General features: G+C 41.8%; 1 protein-coding gene across 3 annotated transcripts in view; it reads left to right on the top strand.

The window, feature by feature from the left end:
• NEK9 (NIMA related kinase 9) overlaps positions 1-22,144 on the top strand; it is a 52,175-nt gene that overhangs the window by 16,240 nt on the left and 13,791 nt on the right. For all 3 annotated transcript variants that reach the window (XM_032965140.2, XM_032965137.2, XM_032965138.2), the window contains exons 2-11: positions 7,055-7,232; positions 8,693-8,748; positions 9,166-9,236; positions 9,717-9,822; positions 11,670-11,801; positions 12,544-12,651; positions 14,538-14,602; positions 18,625-18,675; positions 19,794-19,980; positions 21,167-21,311. In XM_032965140.2, the coding sequence (XP_032821031.2) occupies positions 7,055-7,232; positions 8,693-8,748; positions 9,166-9,236; positions 9,717-9,822; positions 11,670-11,801; positions 12,544-12,651; positions 14,538-14,602; positions 18,625-18,675; positions 19,794-19,980; positions 21,167-21,311 (1,099 nt within the window). The remainder of the gene's footprint in view (positions 1-7,054; positions 7,233-8,692; positions 8,749-9,165; positions 9,237-9,716; positions 9,823-11,669; positions 11,802-12,543; positions 12,652-14,537; positions 14,603-18,624; positions 18,676-19,793; positions 19,981-21,166; positions 21,312-22,144) is intronic.

The raw sequence follows: 22,144 nt of genomic DNA, 5'->3' as shown, positions 1-22,144 counted from the left end.
AAATTTGAGTATAAATTACTCGGATATAAAACCTTTATCTGGAGTGCCGAGTTAATATTTAGAAAATTACATTTCAGGAGCTCTGCCTGAGTAAAACGTAAATACAAACTAGTAGAATTACTTTCAAGATATGCAATCAATTGTGTTAGAATAGCCATTTCTTACAAATGCTTGCCCATTTTTTACTTAATCTACAGCTGTTAACATTGAAAACTTGGTGCTCAAGTGAGGTGCTTGCTTGCAAGGAATTTAATTCAGTTTTTTTAGAAGCTCCCAGCACGTGGAGTGAAACATCGGACGTCATATATGTACGTTGAACTTGTGTACGTAGCCATCCATGCTAATTGGAGGCGTGGGGGAAGGACAACAATCTAAACGCAAAAGCAGTTTTGAAGAAATTAGTTTTCATTTTCTTTGGGTCTTTCTGGTACATTCACGTAGATAGAAAAATAAAAGTTTTCATTTGCAATCCTGGAGTAGCGATCATGCTCCACTCACAACTTACTCAAGTGATTTGAGTAAAATCGGGGCAATTTTGATTCAAATAAATTCTACCTACTTTTAAACGTAAACCAGTAAATATTAAATACATATTAAATGTAGAACCATTATTATTGCTCTGCATCAGTTAACAATAGCGGATATCCTATTTTAAAATATTGTTTGCAAATATTTTTCTTCCGTCTGTGTAAATTTCTAAATGATTAGTGTACGGTAATCCTTTTGAGGTCACAAATGAGTGTGAGTGTAATGTGTATAATATAATAAAAAAAAATGTTGGATAACCAAACTCATGGTTGGCTGCGTACGGTGCAAAATAAGTTCTACATACAAGTCACCTGAATTCGGTTGACAAAGCTTGACATGGACGTGGGCCTGCGATTGGAGGTCCAGTGGTTTACGCACTTCGAAAACCGGAGACCTGAGTTCGATTCCTGGCCAAGTCTGACATTAGTGGTGATTTAATATCTGAGGTTTGGTTGTGGGCCCCACCCCCTAATTTGCAATGACCAGTGTAGTGAAACAAAGTCAAACAACCCCCAATGATCGATAGTGTGGGAATATATTTGGTCAGCAGTGGGGCTGTGGTGTGACATCTCAGACCATGCAACATATCGTGAACGACTGCCCAATCGGATTATTTTTGTAACGGCGATCTAAAACAAATCCACATGGCTACTCTTGAAGCAGTCGGATATCAAATCTCGACATCAATTTGTAATCCGTTTCTATCCCTAAAAATGCCATAAGAAAGCAATGGGGCTGTACAATACAGATGGGAATTTGCTTCATAAATATAAGTGCAAAGTATTTGATTTTCAGGTGTCAATTGTTCAAGGGTTTTCAAGTTTTGTGTTCGCTTTGGTAATTTCCTTCAGTTGTATTTTCTAAAGATACTTTTTGATAACAAATAAATCCAATAGATTCTGCAGATAAGTGATTTTTAAGTTTAAAGCACTTTTCAGAGAAGGAAGGTAACGGTTTTCACTAAGGGTGACAATAAATAGTTGCATGCTGGTTGGAAAGTTGTAATTTTGCAGAGAACTGACACACTTGCCAGAGTGAAAGGACACCTAGGTTCTGGTAATAAAGGTCAGTGGCAGTTTAAGATTACAGTAAGGCTCCATGCAGATATTTGGCTCAAAAAGGCAAAAAATACACATTTGTAATGTTTATTATAATAGATGGCTAGTGGCCGAGACGAAGTAGAGTGGTAGTCAAAGGAGGGACAAGCCCCAACAGGCTGTTCTCTGTGGAGATGGAGTGGTAAATTAGCTTGTGTGCAGGAGCTAGATGGTTTTGCATGGCGCGAGACCGTGAGAGGTGGCGATGGCTTGGGGAGGCCTTCATTCAACATTATATCATGTCTAATTATGTAATTATCTATCTACTGTTGGAGGAAGGCACCACCATGCCATATCCATTCTTCTCCGTATTAAATGTGGCCTTTATAACCAGGCAATAGCCAATTTGAGACTAGATGCCTTTTCAATGCAGACCTGTATAAAACTACATTTCACAGCAACAGGTTGCAGTGTACAAACAATTCCTTGGGATAAAACAAATGGGATAAGCAAATAATGCCTTCGTGTAAACACAACAATATAAAGTTATGGGAAAACATTGGAAAAAAACATCGTTTGAAATAATGTATAACTATTAAGGGAGCATTATGTGCTGCTTGCAACATGGCTATGAAAACAACCCAACTCAAATAATGGACATAAAATGTACAGTCCCACATTTGTACACAATCGTGATCGTGGCATTTCTGAGCTAATTACATACAAGTGGGCGATTATGGAGCGAAGTCTCGGGTAATGGGGACTGCAGTCTTGTACAATCCAATAAAGCCACGGGCAGATGTAATCTCTGTTCCTGCACATGACATGTCATTGTTGTGTTAATCTTAACCCGTCACTATTAACTCCTTGTAGTCGATGGGGTTGTAAGTGGAACTTGGTGGGAGGGTGGAGTGATGAGGGGACATTGGGGTGGGGATTAGTGTGGGGAGGGAGGGGGGGGGAAGAGGTAGCAGTCTAAAACGGCCAAGCAATTGCGATGTTAAAATCAGCTCGCTGCTCAACACAGAAAAAATGTTAATTGAGTCTAAATTAAGGGTCTTTAAATCACGGAGCTTTACCGTGGCCTGTGGTCCGGCTGCCAGCTGGACGCGCTGTGTAGAATAGTGGCCGTTGATGGAGTCTTCGCAAGACCCTTCTTCCATGCAACCATGCTGCTGCCACTCTTACAGTCTGCAATTTGAGAAGCTAGGTCTGGTCATAGTCTTAGCTGTTCACACGGTTGGCTGTGAGAGGACTAAACTACCATATTCATCCTCGTGTCAGTCATTCCCAAACTCTCTGCAAACGTTACAACTAGTTCACCATCATTAGCCATGATCAATTGACTTCTACATGAAGGCATCTCCAAGAGCCCGCCATCCTTCATTGTCCCGCGATGCAACAGATGCATTGTCACTGTTTTATAATAGGTGCCTGACAGTGTAATATCGTTACTGCTAATTTTTGATGTGTGAATTGTTAAGTATTTTTCTAACTCTTACTGCTGTGTACTGAGATGCTATGGTGCAATGGTTAGCACCGTTACTTCTGTGTGGAAAAATACTGTTTATTAACAATGTAGTTAGACATTTGTCAACGAAAAAGCTTCCAAAATTTTTAAAAAATTGTTCACTCCCATTTTCCGATTTTTAATCCGAGTATTTATTTATCCTGGAGGAATCTGATGGGCTATGAAGCTCTTTTTCACAGATTTCCAGTAGGGGGTGGATCAGCAATTTACTAACAATAAAAAAATATGTCGATTTGTGGGATTTCAACAAGGCCAATTTTTTATCCAGGAAAGCCTCCATGCGTCAGGAGACTACTCCACTCTTGTCTTAAATGGGATTGTTTGTTCCGTTTCAGACATTGGTGTTTTAGCTTCAGGTGTGTGAGAGTCTGTGAGATACCTGGAGAAAACCCACATTTCAATGGAGAACACACAAAGTCTGGCAGATTGAAGCCACATGCAAATTTAAACCACACACTATGAATTAAATAAAAATGTGAACGGAGTACATTTTTACACTGGCACATTCTGAGTGATTTTACCGAATTACGTTTAAGCAACGATAATAGGAATGAAAGCAAGTTCATGTACATGGATCTGGATTGGCACGGTTGGCTATGTACAGTGTGAAATAAGTTCTACATATGTTTGACATTTGAAAGGTATCATCTGCAGTTTGTAAATCAAATTTCATGCTTGGGTAACATTTCAGATGGCTTCATGCAATCATTGTAATTAATTTGGAAACTTTAATCAATTTTTACTTCATTTTCATTGTCCATTGCTCCTAGTCCCCATTTCCAACAAAGATGTGCTGGTGTTGTGCTAGGCATCCTAGGCAGTTTGGAGTGCAGACATTTATATGGCTACAGGTATTTGGTAAATGTCTGTTATGGTTATCAGCCATGACCCATTCACTTCTGTCGCCATCTCTCCCAGTCTTGTAATGCAATAATGCTTCTACCTGCTGAAAAAGAGATTATTTCACTCCATCTCAGGGGTGTTCTCTCCTTTGCCTGCCACTCTGTCGTTATGCTCTGCCATGAGCCATCGTCCATCAAGCGGTGTGTGTCCTCAAAACCCAATTACTTCTTTCAAGTCAACATGATGTCTGACTTGTGTATGTTCTCGATGTACGTATGTATTTTTTACTTAATTCGCACCATAACTAGCTAACTGTGCGAATGAATGCGTTCTTCTTCCTGCCTCTGTTTTACTTCCAAGCACGCATCTTGTCATGCCCGTTTGGGTAATGACCAGCAATTGAAGCTTATTGTTGCAGCTATAAATATGTCAATGTAAATAAATGTCGTATTTCAGTCTTTTCTGAAAGGGACCTCCATTTAAGTGTTTTTCCCTTGGCAGCTCTGTGTTTCAATCGTGTTTTCCCATGCCGTTATTATGAGACTCTCCACAGAAAATTTAGAATTGTGAGTGGATGAATCAAATGTTTGATATGATGGGCATCTGATTTATTCATTGATGATGGCCTTAAAACTTTGCATGACCTCATAAAAAATGTAATTCGGATACAAAATTTTGGGAATTTTTTGGGCAATATCTGGTCAAATTCTACTTTAATAAAAGCGTGAGTAATGGTGTAGCTATCCATTGCTCGTTGATAGCAAATGCAAGCACGTAACCTTCTGGATGCTCTTTACACACCTATTGTGTGTTTTGGGTTCATTGGAAGTGTGGTCTGTTTGATGGGAGCCGAAGGCCAAGGTATGCATGTTCATAATTACATTGGCTCTGTTACAGCACAAGGTTTTAATATTTTTTTTGTAAACTCACTCTGAAAAATGTCAAATAGTCTAGGGTATAAAGACTCAACTTGGAATTTAATCAATTTACCTTGTTGTGTCTTTTAATAGTTATTCTTACGTGGGCGCATGGTTAAGAGGGCACCGTGACACCAATATTTGTTCATCATGTCTCGGGTATACATTAGTGAGCTTTCCCAATCTACGTCATTTCCATTTTAGTCGTACTTTAATCCATCGTTTCGTTAATATGCATTATTTTAGCGTGCCCTAATGCTTTGTATTATTGTGCCTTAATAGTTTTGTCCATAGGACCTTACGCTCGCAAAATTGGAATAAATGAAAGCATTTGATCGTTATTGCTTTGTGTAAATAAATATAAAGGAACATTTATTGTGAGTAAATGTAGTGAAAATGACAGACCAAACAGAATCTAAAGTTATTTAAATTCTACTTATTGGTAGTTAATTTTACATTGTCAGTGACATTTCAACATTAATATTTTTCCAGTTAATGTTGAAAATGTATTTCCCACAAAATAACTAATACTTCGAATGAAGTAAGTTTTCGTGATTGAAACATTGTAAACTTCATAAATGTTTGGTACAGAGGGCTCAAAGTCGACTTGAACGCCGCTTAAACTCCTGAATCGCCACCGATTGGCGCGGTTGGTAAACTTCAAGTTACATCTGAAGTTTACTTGCACAGTACAAGCCTTTTCCCGAATTAAAGAACAAGCAAGATAGTTATAAGTATACCAAACTGATGGAAATTAGAATGTTTTACTTCAAGTGCAGGTGCTAAGTTAGAATTAAAGATTCGAGATTTAAAACCAGCGTAACCGAGTTACGTAGAAAGTGAAAATAACCAAAATGATGTTACGCAGTTTAAACTCTCCGGCAGAAATGAAATGGATCAAGTGAAATAAATGCGTGTTTTATGATATTGCATTAAAAAAAATGATTTGTTACGTCCATTATGATAACCAGTATCTAAAATGAGTTTTTAAAAAAAAAATGTGGATTATATGATTGCTTTGTGCATTCACTTAAGCAATGTTTTAATAGGAGAAAGTGGGTGTACGAAGCCTTTGCTTTTGTGGAGGCTTATTAGGAATACACATCAGCACTGCTCCAGTTAGCACAATGTTCTTGAGCCCACGCAGCACCAGTTTTGCTGCGTCCAAGGGTGTATTTGACCAAGGTACACTTAATACACGTTACGTAAGTTTAAAAAAAAAGCGAATGTTCCCTGTTATTTTTAGACTGGTTGCAACAATGGCAAGTGATGCCTGTCTAATTATGACTCGACTTGTATTAGTGTTCGATTTAGAAGGCGCACAACCACGAGCAACTTGTTTTATACTAGTTTGTAAACCCAATTCGCACCAATGCCATGTAGAAATATATTTTTTTACAATTTACTTTAAAGGGAGAAATATTCAAAGCACCAGGATGTCAAGACGTCGCAATGTAAATGACAATAGTACATGTTACTTTCTATGACATTTTGAAAATGTGGACAGGGGGAGTGCTAACATAGAACAAAGTCTGAAAATTGCACAAAGAAACATGGGGAGGTGCACGTTTGTAGTTGCACTTGAACAAACACATCGCTAGAAGGGATGATGTCTGGTAATCAAACTACCGAGTAGCAGCCAAAATCATGAATATGCCCGAGTACGTCCGTCCTCCGTGGAAATGGCGTGATGGAATCTTGCATCGCTAGACCATGACAGATGGCGGCGGTTTGGAGGCTTTTTATGGGCAGTGGATTGATCATTGCTGCTGATCAAGATGGGTGTTTTTGATAACACGTGGACCTTTTTTTAGCTGTAGAAACTTGCAGTGTTTGTTCTGACAGTGCTCTCTTTGTGTTGTGTGTACTGAAGCGAGGCGTGGGCCGCAAATGCACAGTGGTACACGCCCTGCCCTGTGAGCCCATCGACCAGAGTTCGATACGCAGCCCCAGATAAAGCCTTTTGCCAGTTGTATCTGAATGTGACCTTCCCTCCCCTAGGTCGACACAGCCTTAAATGTACACTTGACATGGAGTCTATAAACATCAGCACTAGAGAGACAAAGATGGCTGGGCATGGCGCTTGCCACACCATGCCCCTCGTGCACTCTGCCAGCACTTGACTGGTGCTCGTTAATAGCACTTGCCCCAAACAGTCTTAAGATTACACTAGTGTCTTTTGTCTTTGTGTGCTCCAGGACAACTCGCTGGTGGTGTGGAAGGAGATTGACCTCACACGACTGAGTGACAAGGAGCGGCGCGACTCCCAGAACGAGATCGATATTCTGTCCCTGCTGGAGCATGCCAACATCATCTCCTACTACAACCATTTCCTCGACGGCAATGTCCTACTCATCGAGCTGGAGTATTGCAACGGTTTGTGACGTGCCCTCGGGGCCCCAGTTGTGGCGTGGTATCCTGGGGAAAAAAAAAACTTGACAACACACATTCTCACTCTGAAGAAAGTATGATTTTTGATTTAGAGTGGACTGAGAATTGCATTATTAAGTTCATTAATTGGTACATTTGCAGGGGAGATGATACAATGAAAACCATTGAAACTGGATTGTGAAGTGTTCCTAATAGGCCTAGCCTGGGTTACATTAACATATGTATGTGGGCTATCAAGTCTTTTTTCATGACTTTTTTCAACTGTGTTCCCATTGTGGGGAATTACTTTGAAGCATACACAAGAGTGCTTCATTAAGTGAAGAGACGAAAGTTAATCTTGAAGCAATATTGGATACCACTGAGATGACATATAGAACATTTCTGTAAATTGTCACCCTCTACTGAAACACACCTATCCCAAGACCATTAGGCTCCTAATGCCAGCATCCGAGGTCTTGTGGTTGGTCCTTAAGTAGTGACTGCACCACTTCTACGTGACTTTACCGAAAGAGCCAAGAATATGCACCACTGCTTTCACAGATTAATTACCATGCCACAATCTTTCACCTCGAGCTTCATTCAGAGGTCCGAACAGATGGTATTCTGAAGAGGGCTATGTCTGGGCTGTATGTGGGCTTCCCATTCAGGCTTTATCATCAGTTACAAATATTGCATGTACAGAGTGTGGGTGTGCATCATCATGTTGCCACAATTCGCCTGTTTGCAGCTTCATTAAGATATCACTTCTCTTTACATTATCGGGAGAACAAAAAATAATAACGTCAAACACCATTCTCATGTCCATTTGTGTAACGCTGCCTCCATCTTTGCATGATCCCACTGACATCTTGCAGCAAAATCCGAAAAAGAAATGTTGCACATGGGTTCCAGCGCAATGCACAAATCGCCATGTAATATTGTCCAAAATTACACTGTCAAATTATAGAAATTATGAAATGTCTTTGTAATTGAAACAACCGTGTGTATGTGGTAAATGCACGTGCATTTACTTGTGCTGTATACAAAGCACGTGTTGTGAAACTTTCCCCCCCCTTTGAGCGTTGAGGTGCCATGCCCTGGCTCGCTACGCGAAGGCGGTACAATAAAGTGCTGACTAATCTCTGAACTTGCTTCTTTATTTGTAGAGTTGGCCCCTCCACACGTGTGGCTTTTCTCCCACAAACGGTCATTCATTGGCTGAAAACATCTTGATCAATGCGCCTCCGTGTTTGCCCATTGTGCAGCATTGTGTGATGCAGTTACATATAAGACACTGTTTATAAACTCAATATTATTATTAATGTGAAGTATTTCTGTGTATACATTGTGTGTAAATGGTTATAATGTGCGTAAATGAATTGTGAAATGTATTTCATGGATGTGATGTATGTAGAGTGAATGTTGCATTGTTTTGTTTTTGAAAGGTCTTAATATTTGCTCCACAGGTGGCACATTGTATGAGAAAATCATAAAGCAACATGGAGCATTTTTCCCAGAAAAGGTAAATTCCACATCTCTCTTAAGTGAAAAATGAATTGAAAACCCACACATGGTGATACACAATGGCTTATATACATACACAGATGGCAGTTCTGCAAATGCTAAAGCGGTTATTACCGGCGATATCTCAGTGGGGGCAGGACTGTGGCAGAGTTTTATGCATTGTGCTATGATCCTGGCAAACTCTGTAACCTTTTGTGGCCATGGTTAGCAGTGGCGAGTACTATCTCAACTGGTCTTGTGCCCCCCCCCCCCTTAGCCAACCTTCACTGACCAGCTGTTAAAGTAACCACCTTGGCCAACATTGCTTGGACAAGCCTTCATCCAGCAGTGGATTTACAAAGGAATGTAAATGATTATTCATGCATCTCATTTGAAAATTCAGAAAATGAAATGGTTCTCAAATGTTCTTTTGTAGGACATCGTGTGGTATTTTTACCAACTTGTGTCTGCAGTGGAGCAGATCCACAACTTCAAAATTCTTCACAGGTGAGAGTTCCTTGCTCCGTCTAACCAGGTGAAATCAGAACTTGCATCTTTTTCCTTGAATTGTATCCACCCATTTGGGGTCTTCCTTCACGCTCTTCTTTCTACACTCATCCTTGTTCTGGGTCCTCTCCATGTCTCCTCCTCCTCCACATTCCTTCATATCTTGGCTCTCTGCTTGGAACCACCTCTCTCTGTCTCAGCCTTGTTGCTTTCATGCTCACCTCCCATCTTCTGATGTTGCTTTTTTATCATCTTGTCCTGGCCATCGGAGTCGATTTTCTTTCAGCATGTCTGAAATGAGTACCTCTCTTGACTCCTCCTCCCTTGCCTTTTTGAAATTTTCATAATCTTGATTTGGTTAATGAAAGTGTTTGTATTTTTGTGGTTGTTGTCATTTCCCCCCCCCCACCCCCCCAAGTTAAAGGCATATATGGAAATAAACTCTTGGCAACAATTTTAATTGTCTTTGTTTAATTTCAGGGACATAAAGACACTGAACATTTTCCTTACCAAATCGGACCTGATCAAGGTCGGCGACTTTGGCATTTCAAAGATTCTGGACTCAAGGAGTCAAATGGCAGAGAGCGTAAGTACACCTACCCTCTTTGGCAACGTACTCCAATGTTAGGGTGCCTACAACCCATAGGCAGACGCGCACATAGTAGCCGAAGGGATGAATTCGAGGAGCCCTGTTTGTGGCCAGCTGTTATCCTCGAATACAGCTGACATGATTATGGTGTATATTGTCTGACTTGAGGAGCTTATTGAAGTGGAGTGATCTTGAAAAGTGTACCATTGGTTCACAGAAAAGTGTGGACATCTGTGGCCTTTTATGTTCTAGTAATGACAAAACGTGTATCTTTGATGTTTAAAGCAAAGCCTTCACATACATGTTAACACGGTTGGCTACATACGGTGCGAAATAAGTTCTACATACATACATGTGGCATTGTCACATTATTTCTGGTGTCTGTCGTGTAGTCCATGACAGTTCATACCAGTTGTCGTGTCCTGGATACCGTTTAAAATTGTTCATCACCATCGAGTGTAATGCTTGTTTCAAATTTAATGCCACCTTGAGCCAAAGTGAATGCTCGATTTTACTGGGCTATTTCAGGGGTTTCTCTTCCCTGCTATGTTCATATTCTTAATAAAATGAAGCCCAAATTTAGCCCAATTACAGCTTCTAATATTATTTATTTTATGTAGTAACAAAGATACGGGCTTGTATATTTGTATTATAAAAGTAATGTAAAATAATGATAACGAACACCATTTAAACCTTTAAAAACAAAACCTGCCAACCTAATCTTGGACTGCTCAATCCAATGCGCCACCAGGTACGGCGACAGTACGCTACTAGACTTGGACTGGTTGGCGCACGGTGTTTGTGTGCAGCGTAGAAACTCGGCTGGCAAATGCGTCAGCTTGGCTTTGCATGCTGTTCAATTTTTGAGCTTAGAGTGCGATTTTATTTCTTATCCCTCTTTTCTAAATTTTTGTTATCCCCGTGCTCTGTGAGATGCGGTATCTCCACCCGTGTGGTTTCGAGCAACGCACCTTAGTTTCCACTCGCTCGAGATGAAGAGGTGAAGAGGTGCGCGAAGTCTGTTGGTTCATTATTCTACCGCGAATGGCTTGTTAGATTTAAGTTGACGGTGTTTTACTAACACAGCCAGGGTTTGTTATTAAATTCACACCTGTGAGTTTGTCCTTGTCTCCATGGTATACTCTCTTTAAAAAATACGATCCTATAATTCATACTCCCATTTTGTCATTCTTATATACTGCGCATATTTTTTTTGCATGTGAACAAGAGCTGTGCTGAACATTTTGTGTTTATTACACGTTAGAATTGAACGTTGAACATAAGTAATAATATTTTCTTGATATAGTAAATTGCCCAATGCTGTTTACCTGGGGCTCTGTAACCGATTCTTCGGTACATCGATTGAACTCCTACACTGTCAATGTATCGTGTCATGCACAATGCAAATTATATGCTACTAGCTTTACTACCCGGCTTCGCCCGGGACTTGGATTCTTGTCTTGGATTAATACACTGCCTACGCGGAGGGTGGGGGGGGGATGTGTGACGTCAGCAGGCACACTGCGTAACGTTGCCGCATGCGGGTGACATCACAGATGTGACGTCACCGCTCACTTGCGTGCAAAATATATGCATTATTGCGCCCCCCCCCCCCCAAAATACAAAAGTCTATTTTTATATTTTTTGTGTACAGTCTGGGAGCTACCCACATGCCAAATGCCAAATTTCAAGTTTGTTGCATGTCGGGAAGTATGCTAAACATTTCGAACCGACACACATTCACAAATTTCCCTTTTTAATAATGCCCTGAGATTGTCTCAAGCCATCGTGTCACCGTGGGGGTTAATCGGTGTGCGTGCGTATGTAATTGTGTGCTTCTGCAGTACGTGGGGACCCCCTACTACATGTCTCCGGAGCTGATCCGTGGAGACAAATACAACACCAAGTCGGACATCTGGGCCATGGGCTGTGTGCTCTATGAGCTGCTCACGCTCACCCGCACCTTCGATGCCACTGTGAGGAGGAGATGAGGATTCTGCTGTTGCTATTGTATATATATTTTATTCTGTTTTCCGGGGTTATGTATGTTGAAGTTCTTTCACACCGTACGTAGCCAACCATGCTAATTGAAGTTGCGTTAATAGAGGTGAGGGGCGGCCTGAGTAAGACGAAAATGCAGATAATGAAAAGGTGTAACTTGGGCTATAAAAACCATTGTTTACTTGCATAGACTGAGAGCAGCTATTAACCCAGTGCATGCCCAATTATACTTTTTTTTTCTTAAGCATGTGAAATTTCAACCAGGATAATCAAGAGTTAACTATACCACCAACTTGCATTGTGCAGGATCTCGGAAGCAAAGCAGGGTTTAAGCCTAGTTCGTACTTAGTTGAGTGAGTGCCTTGCAATGCCATGGGTTGAAGGCTAGGGCAACATGGTAGCCAAGAGGTGGTTAAAATAGGGTATCATTGTAATGTGTGTGTGTGTGTTAACACTTATTACCTGGTATATGTGTGGTGGAGTGGTGGTACTGTTTGTTGTTATGCTATGACCCTGGCGACGCGGAGTTCAATACCCAGCCACGGCTACCATTAGTGGTGAGCGATATCTGAACCGATTCTGACATGGCATGGGGAGGCCTTCATCCAGCAGTTTGAAAAAGTTATGTCATTTTTGATTTTTAATTATGTATTTGTATGGGTGTGAAACCTGCTGCAAAGTAAAGGTATGAAATGTGGACGTTCTTTCCGTTTTTAGAACCCGCTGAAGCTGTGCTATGAGATCATTCACGGCAAGAAACAGGTGGAAATCGATGACCAGTACTCGAAGGAGATCAAGGAAGTTGTACAGAAGTGTCTGCAACAGGTCTGTGCTGTCTGTGCTGTCTGTGGGACACCATGCTCCCTGCCCACTCTCGTCTTCAGCCCTGGAATCATTTGCACCATGTGTCTGCAATACAATGGGCAAATGTTTCATGTCTTGCATATGATGAGGGTTTTTTTGGAGGGGGGGGACCTATAAAATAGAAAAATAATAAAAATCCCATTTTCAAAGCTCAAATGTAACGGTGTGCAAAGCCATGCTGTGGCTTGTCCAGCTGTCCACGAGACATTTTCACTGCATGGAAATGTCTCGTGCCAGACAGTCCCAGTAAAGTACCGTCTTCTGCATTCACTATTGTAAGAATTGTCTTGGGATATGCGTTAGTTTCAGTGGCGTTTTTTAATATTTTTAGTGTGTGACATATTTGGGTACATTTGGTCTTGCTGGAAATCAGAGCTCGCTGTTCAGCCAGCTGGTGTGAAACCGTGAACAGCGCACGAGGCATGGATCACCTGCTGCTCAAGTGTGTCTACGGTGGTTTCTCATCGTCCAGTGTGGGCTTAACGACAACGCCTCCCAAATATTTTAGAATTCTTCTCACCACCTGAGTAGATATTGATTCAGCATCTGCACTCTTGTGTGTACGTCCGTGTTTTACGCCACCCTCTTAATTCACAGTTGGTGCCAGTGACTTGGTGCTCTTAACAATTTTCCACAATAAGATAACTCTTGGGGGACCTCCCTTAGTCCAAATGTACAAGTTGTCGCAACAACTGATTCGTCTCCTCCGTTTCCCCCCTTTTCTCTTGCAGTTTACCTTTTGTAAATGTTCCCATACGACCTCTCAAATGTTTGCTTGTATTCATGCTCTCTCACTCAACACTTTTTTTCCATTATCCATAATAATCACACCAGCACCTGGACACAAGACGGACATTGGCATTGAAGTCACATGCCGGTTAATCTGACTGCGCCTCATTGCTTGAGGTTCTGATGGCTGTGGTAAAAAAAAAAAAATCCCTTATCTTAGCTCAATATTATTGTCATCGTTCGTACATTTGTTATTCACACCATTATTTATTGCACAACACTGTTTAACTACTCGTTTCCAGTAAGCGTAACACATTTTTTTCATAGCCCCCTACTGTGAAACGACTGTAAACTATGAATTGTAATCGATTCTTGGGTTGTGCATTGTAGTAATCTGGCAAAATTTCTGTCATAAGACCCAGCCACCACCTGTCATAGCCAAACGTGTATGAAACCATTTAATGCACCAATTTTTATTGTTTTAGCTCACCGATGAGTTGGGAAACAAATTCGCGCAGCCAAATCCTAGCACTTGCAATTGACAATTCACTTGAGACTGATTTAAGTATCTTTGGGGAAAATCCAGGAATCTGGAAGTCAAGATTACTTCCTAGATTTTGTTTTTATCTGTAAATTTGGTTGAGAGTCCTGCAACTCACTGGTGCATGAGCCGGAACAAAAGTAATTGGCGTGTTAAACGCTTGTACATGTCACAGTTTAATTTGTTTGGCTACGATGTGTCGCGGAGGATCTTGTGAACAGAATCATTGAGCCGAACTCAAAATTATGGAACGGTTTTCATTAGTTTTGCTTTAGGGGACGATGTCGCTGCTATGTGCAATCCCAAATGAGTATTTTGCTGGTTAATGTTAAAATTTGGTAAATTTGGACAAACATGCAGGCACACAATGGCACACTCTTTTCGAATGACGTCACATGATTCTTTGCATGCACTGCGAAGCAGACTGGTGTGTATTTGTTGTGGTCATTACACTGGCAGTATTAATGAGGGCGGCCTACTGGACTCGTACCGTGAACCCCCTGCGAGAAGCGACGAACGTGCGCCGCCCGGCAATGTCGCCAGCTTGTCATGACAGCGGGGCCTTATCGTTCCATAGGACGCGGAGCAGAGGCCTACGGCTGAGGATCTGCTGGAGCTGTCGCCCATCAAGACGCGTAGGAGGTCTGAAAATCATCGGAAAACATTCCCACATGGCACCATGTTAAGCGTGTTGTGCGCAGTGGGCTATAACAGTGCCTTAGCTTTGGCATGTTAAAATGTTACAGATCGTATGCAGCTTAATGACATGTACATACTATTCAGTAAAGTAAGCAGACTTGGGTTGAAGACGTTGCTTTATTATAAATGGACGATGGTCAAGAATAATAGTGGTAGCTAAGCAATGAAACGCATCCGAGGAAGTGGAGTGATGAAATCCGATCATATATGAATGGTTAGGTGGATTGCTACATTGCAGGATTGTGGAGGTGGCTTGGAGAGGAATTTCTACGGCATTGGATTCACCATGGCTGATGATGAGGGGAAACGTTATATAAAGCGGGTTAAGAATAATGATTAGCTTGATATAACAATGTTGTCATTCTACTTCTTAATGAAGGCATCCCCATGTTGTGTTCGTTATGGGAAGCTGTTTGACCATATTTCACCATACTGGTCAGCTGCTTGGTGAGAAGGGTCAGAGTCCAGGACCAGTTGGGATATCACTTGCCACTGGTGTTAGTCATGGCCAGGAATGGAACTTAGGTTGCTACATTCATAGCGAAGTGCTTGAACCACTGCATCATTGAAGCCCCCCCCCCCCCCCCCTGCTATTCCCCCCTATTTATAGGGATGGCAAAACTGGTTTAAATGTTTTGGAACTGGCATCAGGAGGTTTGGTGCTGAGGAGGAGAGCTGGCTACATGCTCGCCAGAAAGCATTGAGAGTGGACCGACCCACTTGGCTCCCCCCAACATCTTGTGTGTGGTGGACAGATTTTAGTGGTTCACAAATTTAATTTGTATTTCCGTTCAGGGGGTGTGGATTGGATACATCTGTCGCATTTTGTGGAAAGTCAACAGTGGCTTTTTTGATATGAATGAGTCACCGCCATAGAAATGTGGAATTTACGCTTTGGGCTTGGGGTTGTAAACAAAAACAACAAAATCAACATTGCCCCATGTGCATTTAAGCAGGAAACCACTGACTTTTTACATTTTGGAGAAGTACTATAATTAGCATCGCAGTACATTTCATAGATTAGATTTTCTTTGCAGTGAAGCCACAGTCCCTTACCACTGATAGTAACTGACTTGCTATTGAGTAATGCTTGATAATGAACAGTGTTAAAAGGAATTTAATGTGACGAAGAAAACCCTATGGTAATTTTTATGAGTGTTCATACCATGTTTTCTAAAAAAAGAATCTTCCCAAAAGCAATATAATTCACAGTTGGTTCATGATCTGAATTGGAACATGATTCATTAACTCTGAACTGACTAGGGACGGGTTTAGTACTCTGACTACATTGTGCTTATCTTACCTATAAAAGTATTTTTTTGTCTTTCTATCTCTGTGTATGCATGTCCTTCTAACGCTCTTAACTGACAAACTATTTTGTTTACGTTGTAACAAAGTACACACATACAACAAACTAAGCCCCCTGATGAACACTTGCTATTTGTTTTTGCCCTTGGTCCAATCTAAACTAAGAAAATCACACTTTGTAATAATGTACGCTGAACATAATTATAACTTTGGGCGTGGCAAAGCACGCATCTGCGCATGCGCGGAACGCCAACTCGCGGTTGCCCCTCTATAGTATTATCGACTATATATCTACTTAGAGTAGGTAGATGCTACTGTAGAGTCTGTCGTTACTGCTGTATTGCATGTAGGGTGTGTAGGCATATATGCCTACAACATAAAAATTGGATGGGGGGGGGGTAAAAACATTTTGGGGCGGGGGGATTGTCGCGATTTTTGGAAACTTTTTAGATCAACTATTTACTCCCCCCCCCCCACTTTCTATAACGTTTTGATTCAGGCCTTCTATAAGGCCCTTATAATTTTCTTAATGGACAAAGGGACAGACAAACGGAACGCCGGGCTTTTATAATAGCTTAGTGTATGTATATGTTATGTTTTTTAAGTGAAGAAACGTTTGAAATATGTATGTATTTTTCTCTGGGAAAAGCCGGGTACTTCCTGCTAGTCTGTTACATAACTGCCTTTGTTCCCTTTGTGAAGTGTAATCCAATTAAATTCGTATTTCTTTGGAAATTCATGTTGTAGTTAACACAACAAATACTTTTAATATTTAATGCAGATGTTAAATAGATGAGGTGGTTGCTTTAGAAAGGTAGCATCATACGAGAGAAATGCCCTGCTTGTCTTCCAATGCTTGATCCATTTTACTTTCTTTTTACATTGGGATAACGTTCCGTCTGTTATTAAACAACTTGCAAATGCTTGTATACCAACTCCCACTCTGTATACAGGGCAGTTTTAAAGCAATTTACTTAAGACTACTTTCAGGAGGGATCTGTAGTGGGATGTTTAGCCAGTCCACTCATCTGCGTTTGGCTTTATGCTCACAATTCTACTTTCGGACATGAATTACTTGGGTTTGCCGTGATTCGGTGAAACCACAATATATATCGTACAATACAAGGTCCGCTATTATATTGCCCGTCATACCGATTAATTTTTCTTGTCATTTATGATTGATTTTATTTATTTTAAATGTGTTTCCCTGATTAAAATAACGCAATAATTAAAGTTATAAATAAACGGTGCTTTCCATTAGAGTGCTGTTATCCATGGCATAGCAGTAATATGTGAACATTTAATTAACGGTATGTATATTAGAAGCAATTCAGATTGTAATCTGGCAACGAAAATTTTGTGAGACTTTTGGCAGGCTTGCATTCCGTGAACTGCACTTAAAAATCCTATATTCATACCAGAAGTGCAGCTTACCAGAAGTGCAGCTTCAAAACAATACAATAACCGTGCTAAATAAAATTGCGAAGTTATAGGAAACTAATATTGTCGATAATCGTCCTATCGTGAAACGCCAATATTGCGGTAACCCTACGAATTTGAACGTAACCCAGCTGGCGGCCGTCTGTTGTCGGTGAGGCGGCTGGCGACTGCTGTGCACAGCTAAAGAGAACGGCTGTGCTTGTTCCTCCCCTCAGGCCACCTCTGACACGGCCCTCTCCTGCTGCCAGCTTGCATGCTGTCCCCTCGGCTTGTTTGCCTCTCCTTGCTTTCACCTGCCTACCTGCACTGGCCTGTCTTTGGGCTGGCTTGGCTGCTGGAACCTTGGCGTAGTTTCTCTGCCTGCGAGTCCGGTAGTTATTACACCATGGTATTGTTGGCTTGGCCTGGGGTTTAGTGTTGTTTTGATGGCAAACACTTTGCTTCTCTTTAAATTACCTTGTGCGTATCGATCGATGGTTCCCAACGTTTCTCGATCTGTGGATCACCTATGAACACTTCAAGATATTTTCGGATTGCCATGCAGTGAAAATAATTGTATCCCTCGGTTCCGTGGATCACTTCCCCCAGGCTAACAGGACCACATGTTGGGAACCACTGCTTTATAGATCATAGTGGGTGGCGTGGAGGAGCAGTGCTTAGGGCACTGCTATGAATTTGGCGACTAAAATTCTATTCCTGGCCATGACTACCATAATTGGCGAGTGATATCGGAGCTGGGCCTGTGTCCCATCAACCACCTGGGCCCCCCCCAGTTTCCCAAATCTCCAACTGGTACTGACCAGCTTGGCGAAGTATGGCCAAAACAACCCCCATGGCCAATACGTTGTGGGGAGGCTATCCAAAATTGGATTGACAAATGGCTGTAAATTATTTAATGTTATAAAATTATTATGGCCTATATAACGTTTAGAAAGTATAATGACTTTTATTCATGTTTATATCTAACAATGCTGAAGTCCCAGCCAAGCCACACTTAACCATCTAACACTCTTGTTCTAATTCTCTAAAGCTCTTGATTTATTAATACGGCGCTGTGCACATACACTGGCTTTCAAAAGATGTATTACGAAATAAATTAATTTAAGTAAAACTTAACGCTTAAGAAATTACCCGATGGTCTGTGATATGGTGAGGTGTAGCTGTTGTTGTTTTTCATTGATACCTGATGCTCAACTCCCTGTCCATTCCACCACCAGGGAAATGGAGAAAAATGTTTGGCGGCTAAACGAGCCTGCAAGACGCATAAGGTAATTATCAGTGTCGACACATCCACTTGAGTGCAAACGCACTCTGATTAATTAAAACAAAAAAATTTGGTACGGATAGCTACTCAGTCATGTTTTAAATGAGCTTGACTTGAATCGCTTGCATTCCTTTTCATCGGTGAAGAGTGAGGTGTTAACGTGATGCATTCAAATGGCTAGGTTTTTTTCTCTGTCATTATTAATAGTGTTGGAGCATAAATCGTCAGCAATCGCTGCATTCTACAGCTGAAGATTCCTCATGGTATTATTCTCTGCCCTTTGCATAAACATATTAATTTGTGTCATGAAAGAGCACACTATGCAATGGCAACTGTATTTAACACTGCTGCATAAGGTCAGATGAGTACACTATATTCTAAGCACATCTACACTACATATTAATGAAGTAGTGGGAAGTGTGGGTTATGCCTGTCTATTAAATGACTTCTAAATAGGGCTTGTGTCATGTGGTGGGCCGTTGTAAGTGTAATATGGAATGAACTGTGCTGGATGGATGAGGTGATTTGGCCCAATTGCTGGGACGAGTGACCTGGGGAAAAATCCAAAAATGAGTCCAAGGGAGGGGGGTAGGAGTGGGCAGTGCCCAATAAATCCTGAACAAGAATTGTAAACCATACTTCATTTCTATTCATTAAATTAATTGCACAAAATGTAACGCCATAATACAGTTTTTTTTGGGTTAGATTACTTACATGTATACATTTGTCGTTAAACCCATGGCTTGGCTCTCCAACACACTAGTTAGAAATTGGCAATGTTCTGTTTACGTGACAAACCTTATCAATTGGCTGTGTTGGGTGGTGGCGGGTTTAACGACACGTATGTATTTACGCGATCTAACCCAAAAAAAACCAGCATGGATTCTATTGCTCGCTAAAGCCTACATGTCAAATTTAACTCGTTAATCCTTCTAAAATTAATGCATGTGATTACATGCTATACTAGGACAGACTACCATCACTGGCATTTAAGGACGCGGAAAAAAAAATCCCTACAACGGGGCGAGGGGTGGCCCGTGCGTGCACGTCACTTTGTGAGGACCCCATGGGCACGGGAAGCGTGAAGGTGCGCACGCTAACGAGCCGGAGTGCGTGAGCCAGGAGCGATAATGCGGAGGCGGTGCCGGTGGTGACTGCTCGGTCGAGCGATGTCTACTACTGGGGCGGTGGCAAGCGCACGCCGCAGATGCTGGACCAGTTTCGTGGCGGGTACAGCGCACTGCGGGTGTGCGCCAGCAACACCCACTTTGCAGCAGTCACCGTTGAGAAGGAGCTGTACACCTGGGCGGTATGTCTGTCACTGCCTCTCCTTCGTCTGCAGTGGTGGTGGTGGTGGTGTGTGGCGTGGTGTTTGTCTTTGTGGGGAATGGTGGTGTCGTAGTTTAACACGTAGGCTTTCGCGACCAATATTATGGGTAGTGTAGTAGTTGGGGCACTGCGCTACAAAAGCGGCGATCCGATTATTCGATTCCCGCTCGTGGCCATACATCGGTGACAATTATCTGGACTAGACCTGGGCCTCCACTAGCTGGTGCAGTGATACAAAGGTGGCCGAGCGTGTTGCTGGCAACCCACCACCGTCGTGTGCTGTGCCGACCTTTATAGATGCTCTAAAACCACTTGCTCCAACAGTCTGTTAAGGCTATATGGTTGGGGGGGTTTTTGTCTTTAGAGTGCTATGTGTGTGTGTTCTTGTGGAGTGTGTGTCTGTGTGTGTTCCTGTGGAGTGGTATATATGATTAAATCAGATTCTCAAATATAGTAAAGTGATAGTCTCAGCCTGGTTGCCAATTATTACACATTTTTTGTATTACATTTAGTTTGGTCCTTAATTTGTCTAATATCCTGGTCTGAGAAAAAAGTGGTTTGACTGAGTACCAAAAATTATTCCCCAATGGTAGAGCAGGTGGGAAAGTGCTTCATCCTGGAACTGGGACCCCATATTCTAAGGGGAGGGTACATGCTTCTTACGCTGGCAGTTCACCAGCGTTGATTGATGCAAACCTAACTGCTGATGAGACTCTATGTTGAAACCGATCCAGAGTTTACGTGTTTTGAAACAGTGCTGCTGAACTTATGCTCTCCCAGCTGATTGGTTGTGAAAGAAATATTTTTATTTTTTACGTGCAGAGATGGATATGTGAAGGATACATTTTTGTACGGAACAGAGCTCCGTCAGAATGTGTATGTGGCTGCACTCGAAGGGATCTCAGACCTAGCTCTGTAATATTCTCTTCCATGGGCCATTCTCTATCTTGGGGTGTGTTTTGTATATCTTGGTGAGATCCTAATGGAGTTTTTCATCTTGTAAATATGTACGCTGATGGTACAATTCGGATAAAATGTAAAAACAAGAGCTGCAGCAATGTAAAAACAAGAGCTTGCGTGATCGCGGGACGAGTTGTGAAGAGCCAGAGAGGGCGGCGAGTCATTTGCTTTATATAATTTGTTTTGGGTCCCTTCGCCCTTGGCAGAATGTGCAGGGCGGCACCAAGATGGTGGGGCAGCTGGGACACAAGGACAAGGCATCGTACCGGCAGCCCAAGCGCGTCGACAAGCTGTTGGGCCTCGCTGTGCGACAGGTGGCGTGCGGGGATGAATTCACAGTCTGTCTCACAGGTACTGCTCTCCCGCCCTCTTGCAAACACTTGCATATGGAGCTGATGTCACTGATTAATGAAACATGCTAAGTCCTCGCTTAATGCGTGTTCCCAAAAAGCGTTTTCACTGCAACACGGTTCTACCACGAGGTAACACTTTTCGCGCAATGTGTAACGTGCACCGTTATGATGCAGTTTCTGAGCGGTCGACGACGAACTTCTTGAGCTGCGTGGCGAAGCGGTACAATAACGTACGCAGAATGATACAATTCATGCTGCGGCGTACCCTCGGTTATTCGTCCCGCCATCTTTACTGTGTGTTTGTACATCGTGTGCCTGCGTCGTATCTTGCCACACTTTTATCGTTACATTATTTATTGGAAAATTGTTTTTGCGTAATGTGTTTTTTCGCTCCACAGCGCTTTTCAGGAACTCCTTCCACGTTAAATGAGGACTTGCTCAATTTTGATTGCTCGACTGGTTATCGGTTCGATTGCTCGACTGTTACACAGCATGAGAATAGTTGGGTGAAATAAGCGTAGCCTTTATACCCACGTGTTAGACAATTAGAAGTGAAATAAATTACTACTAAATTAAATATTCTATTTGAATGTAATGTTGGTGATTGTGTTCAATTACTATAGTCTAATACAATATATTCTGATCCAAATACACTATTGATTTTAGTTAAACAAAATATGTGAAGTAAATCTCAACAAGAGATGTAAACCCAGCAACGTAATGTAGTGCTCACACGTTCGCTACGCTGGTAAATGTAATTACAAAGTCGGTGTCTGAAGATAAAATAAATCGTTCGTGAATGTGCTACTCGCAGTCAGTGTCACGCTTGTC

This window comes from Petromyzon marinus, chromosome 33 (genome assembly GCF_048934315.1).
Source record: "Petromyzon marinus isolate PM22_M1 ecotype Great Lakes invasive population chromosome 33, UKy_Petmar_22M1.pri1.0, whole genome shotgun sequence".
NCBI classification, from domain to species: domain Eukaryota; kingdom Metazoa; phylum Chordata; class Hyperoartia; order Petromyzontiformes; family Petromyzontidae; genus Petromyzon; species Petromyzon marinus.
Note: the sequence above shows the minus strand (reverse complement) of the source record. Positions and strands in the feature narration are given on the sequence as shown.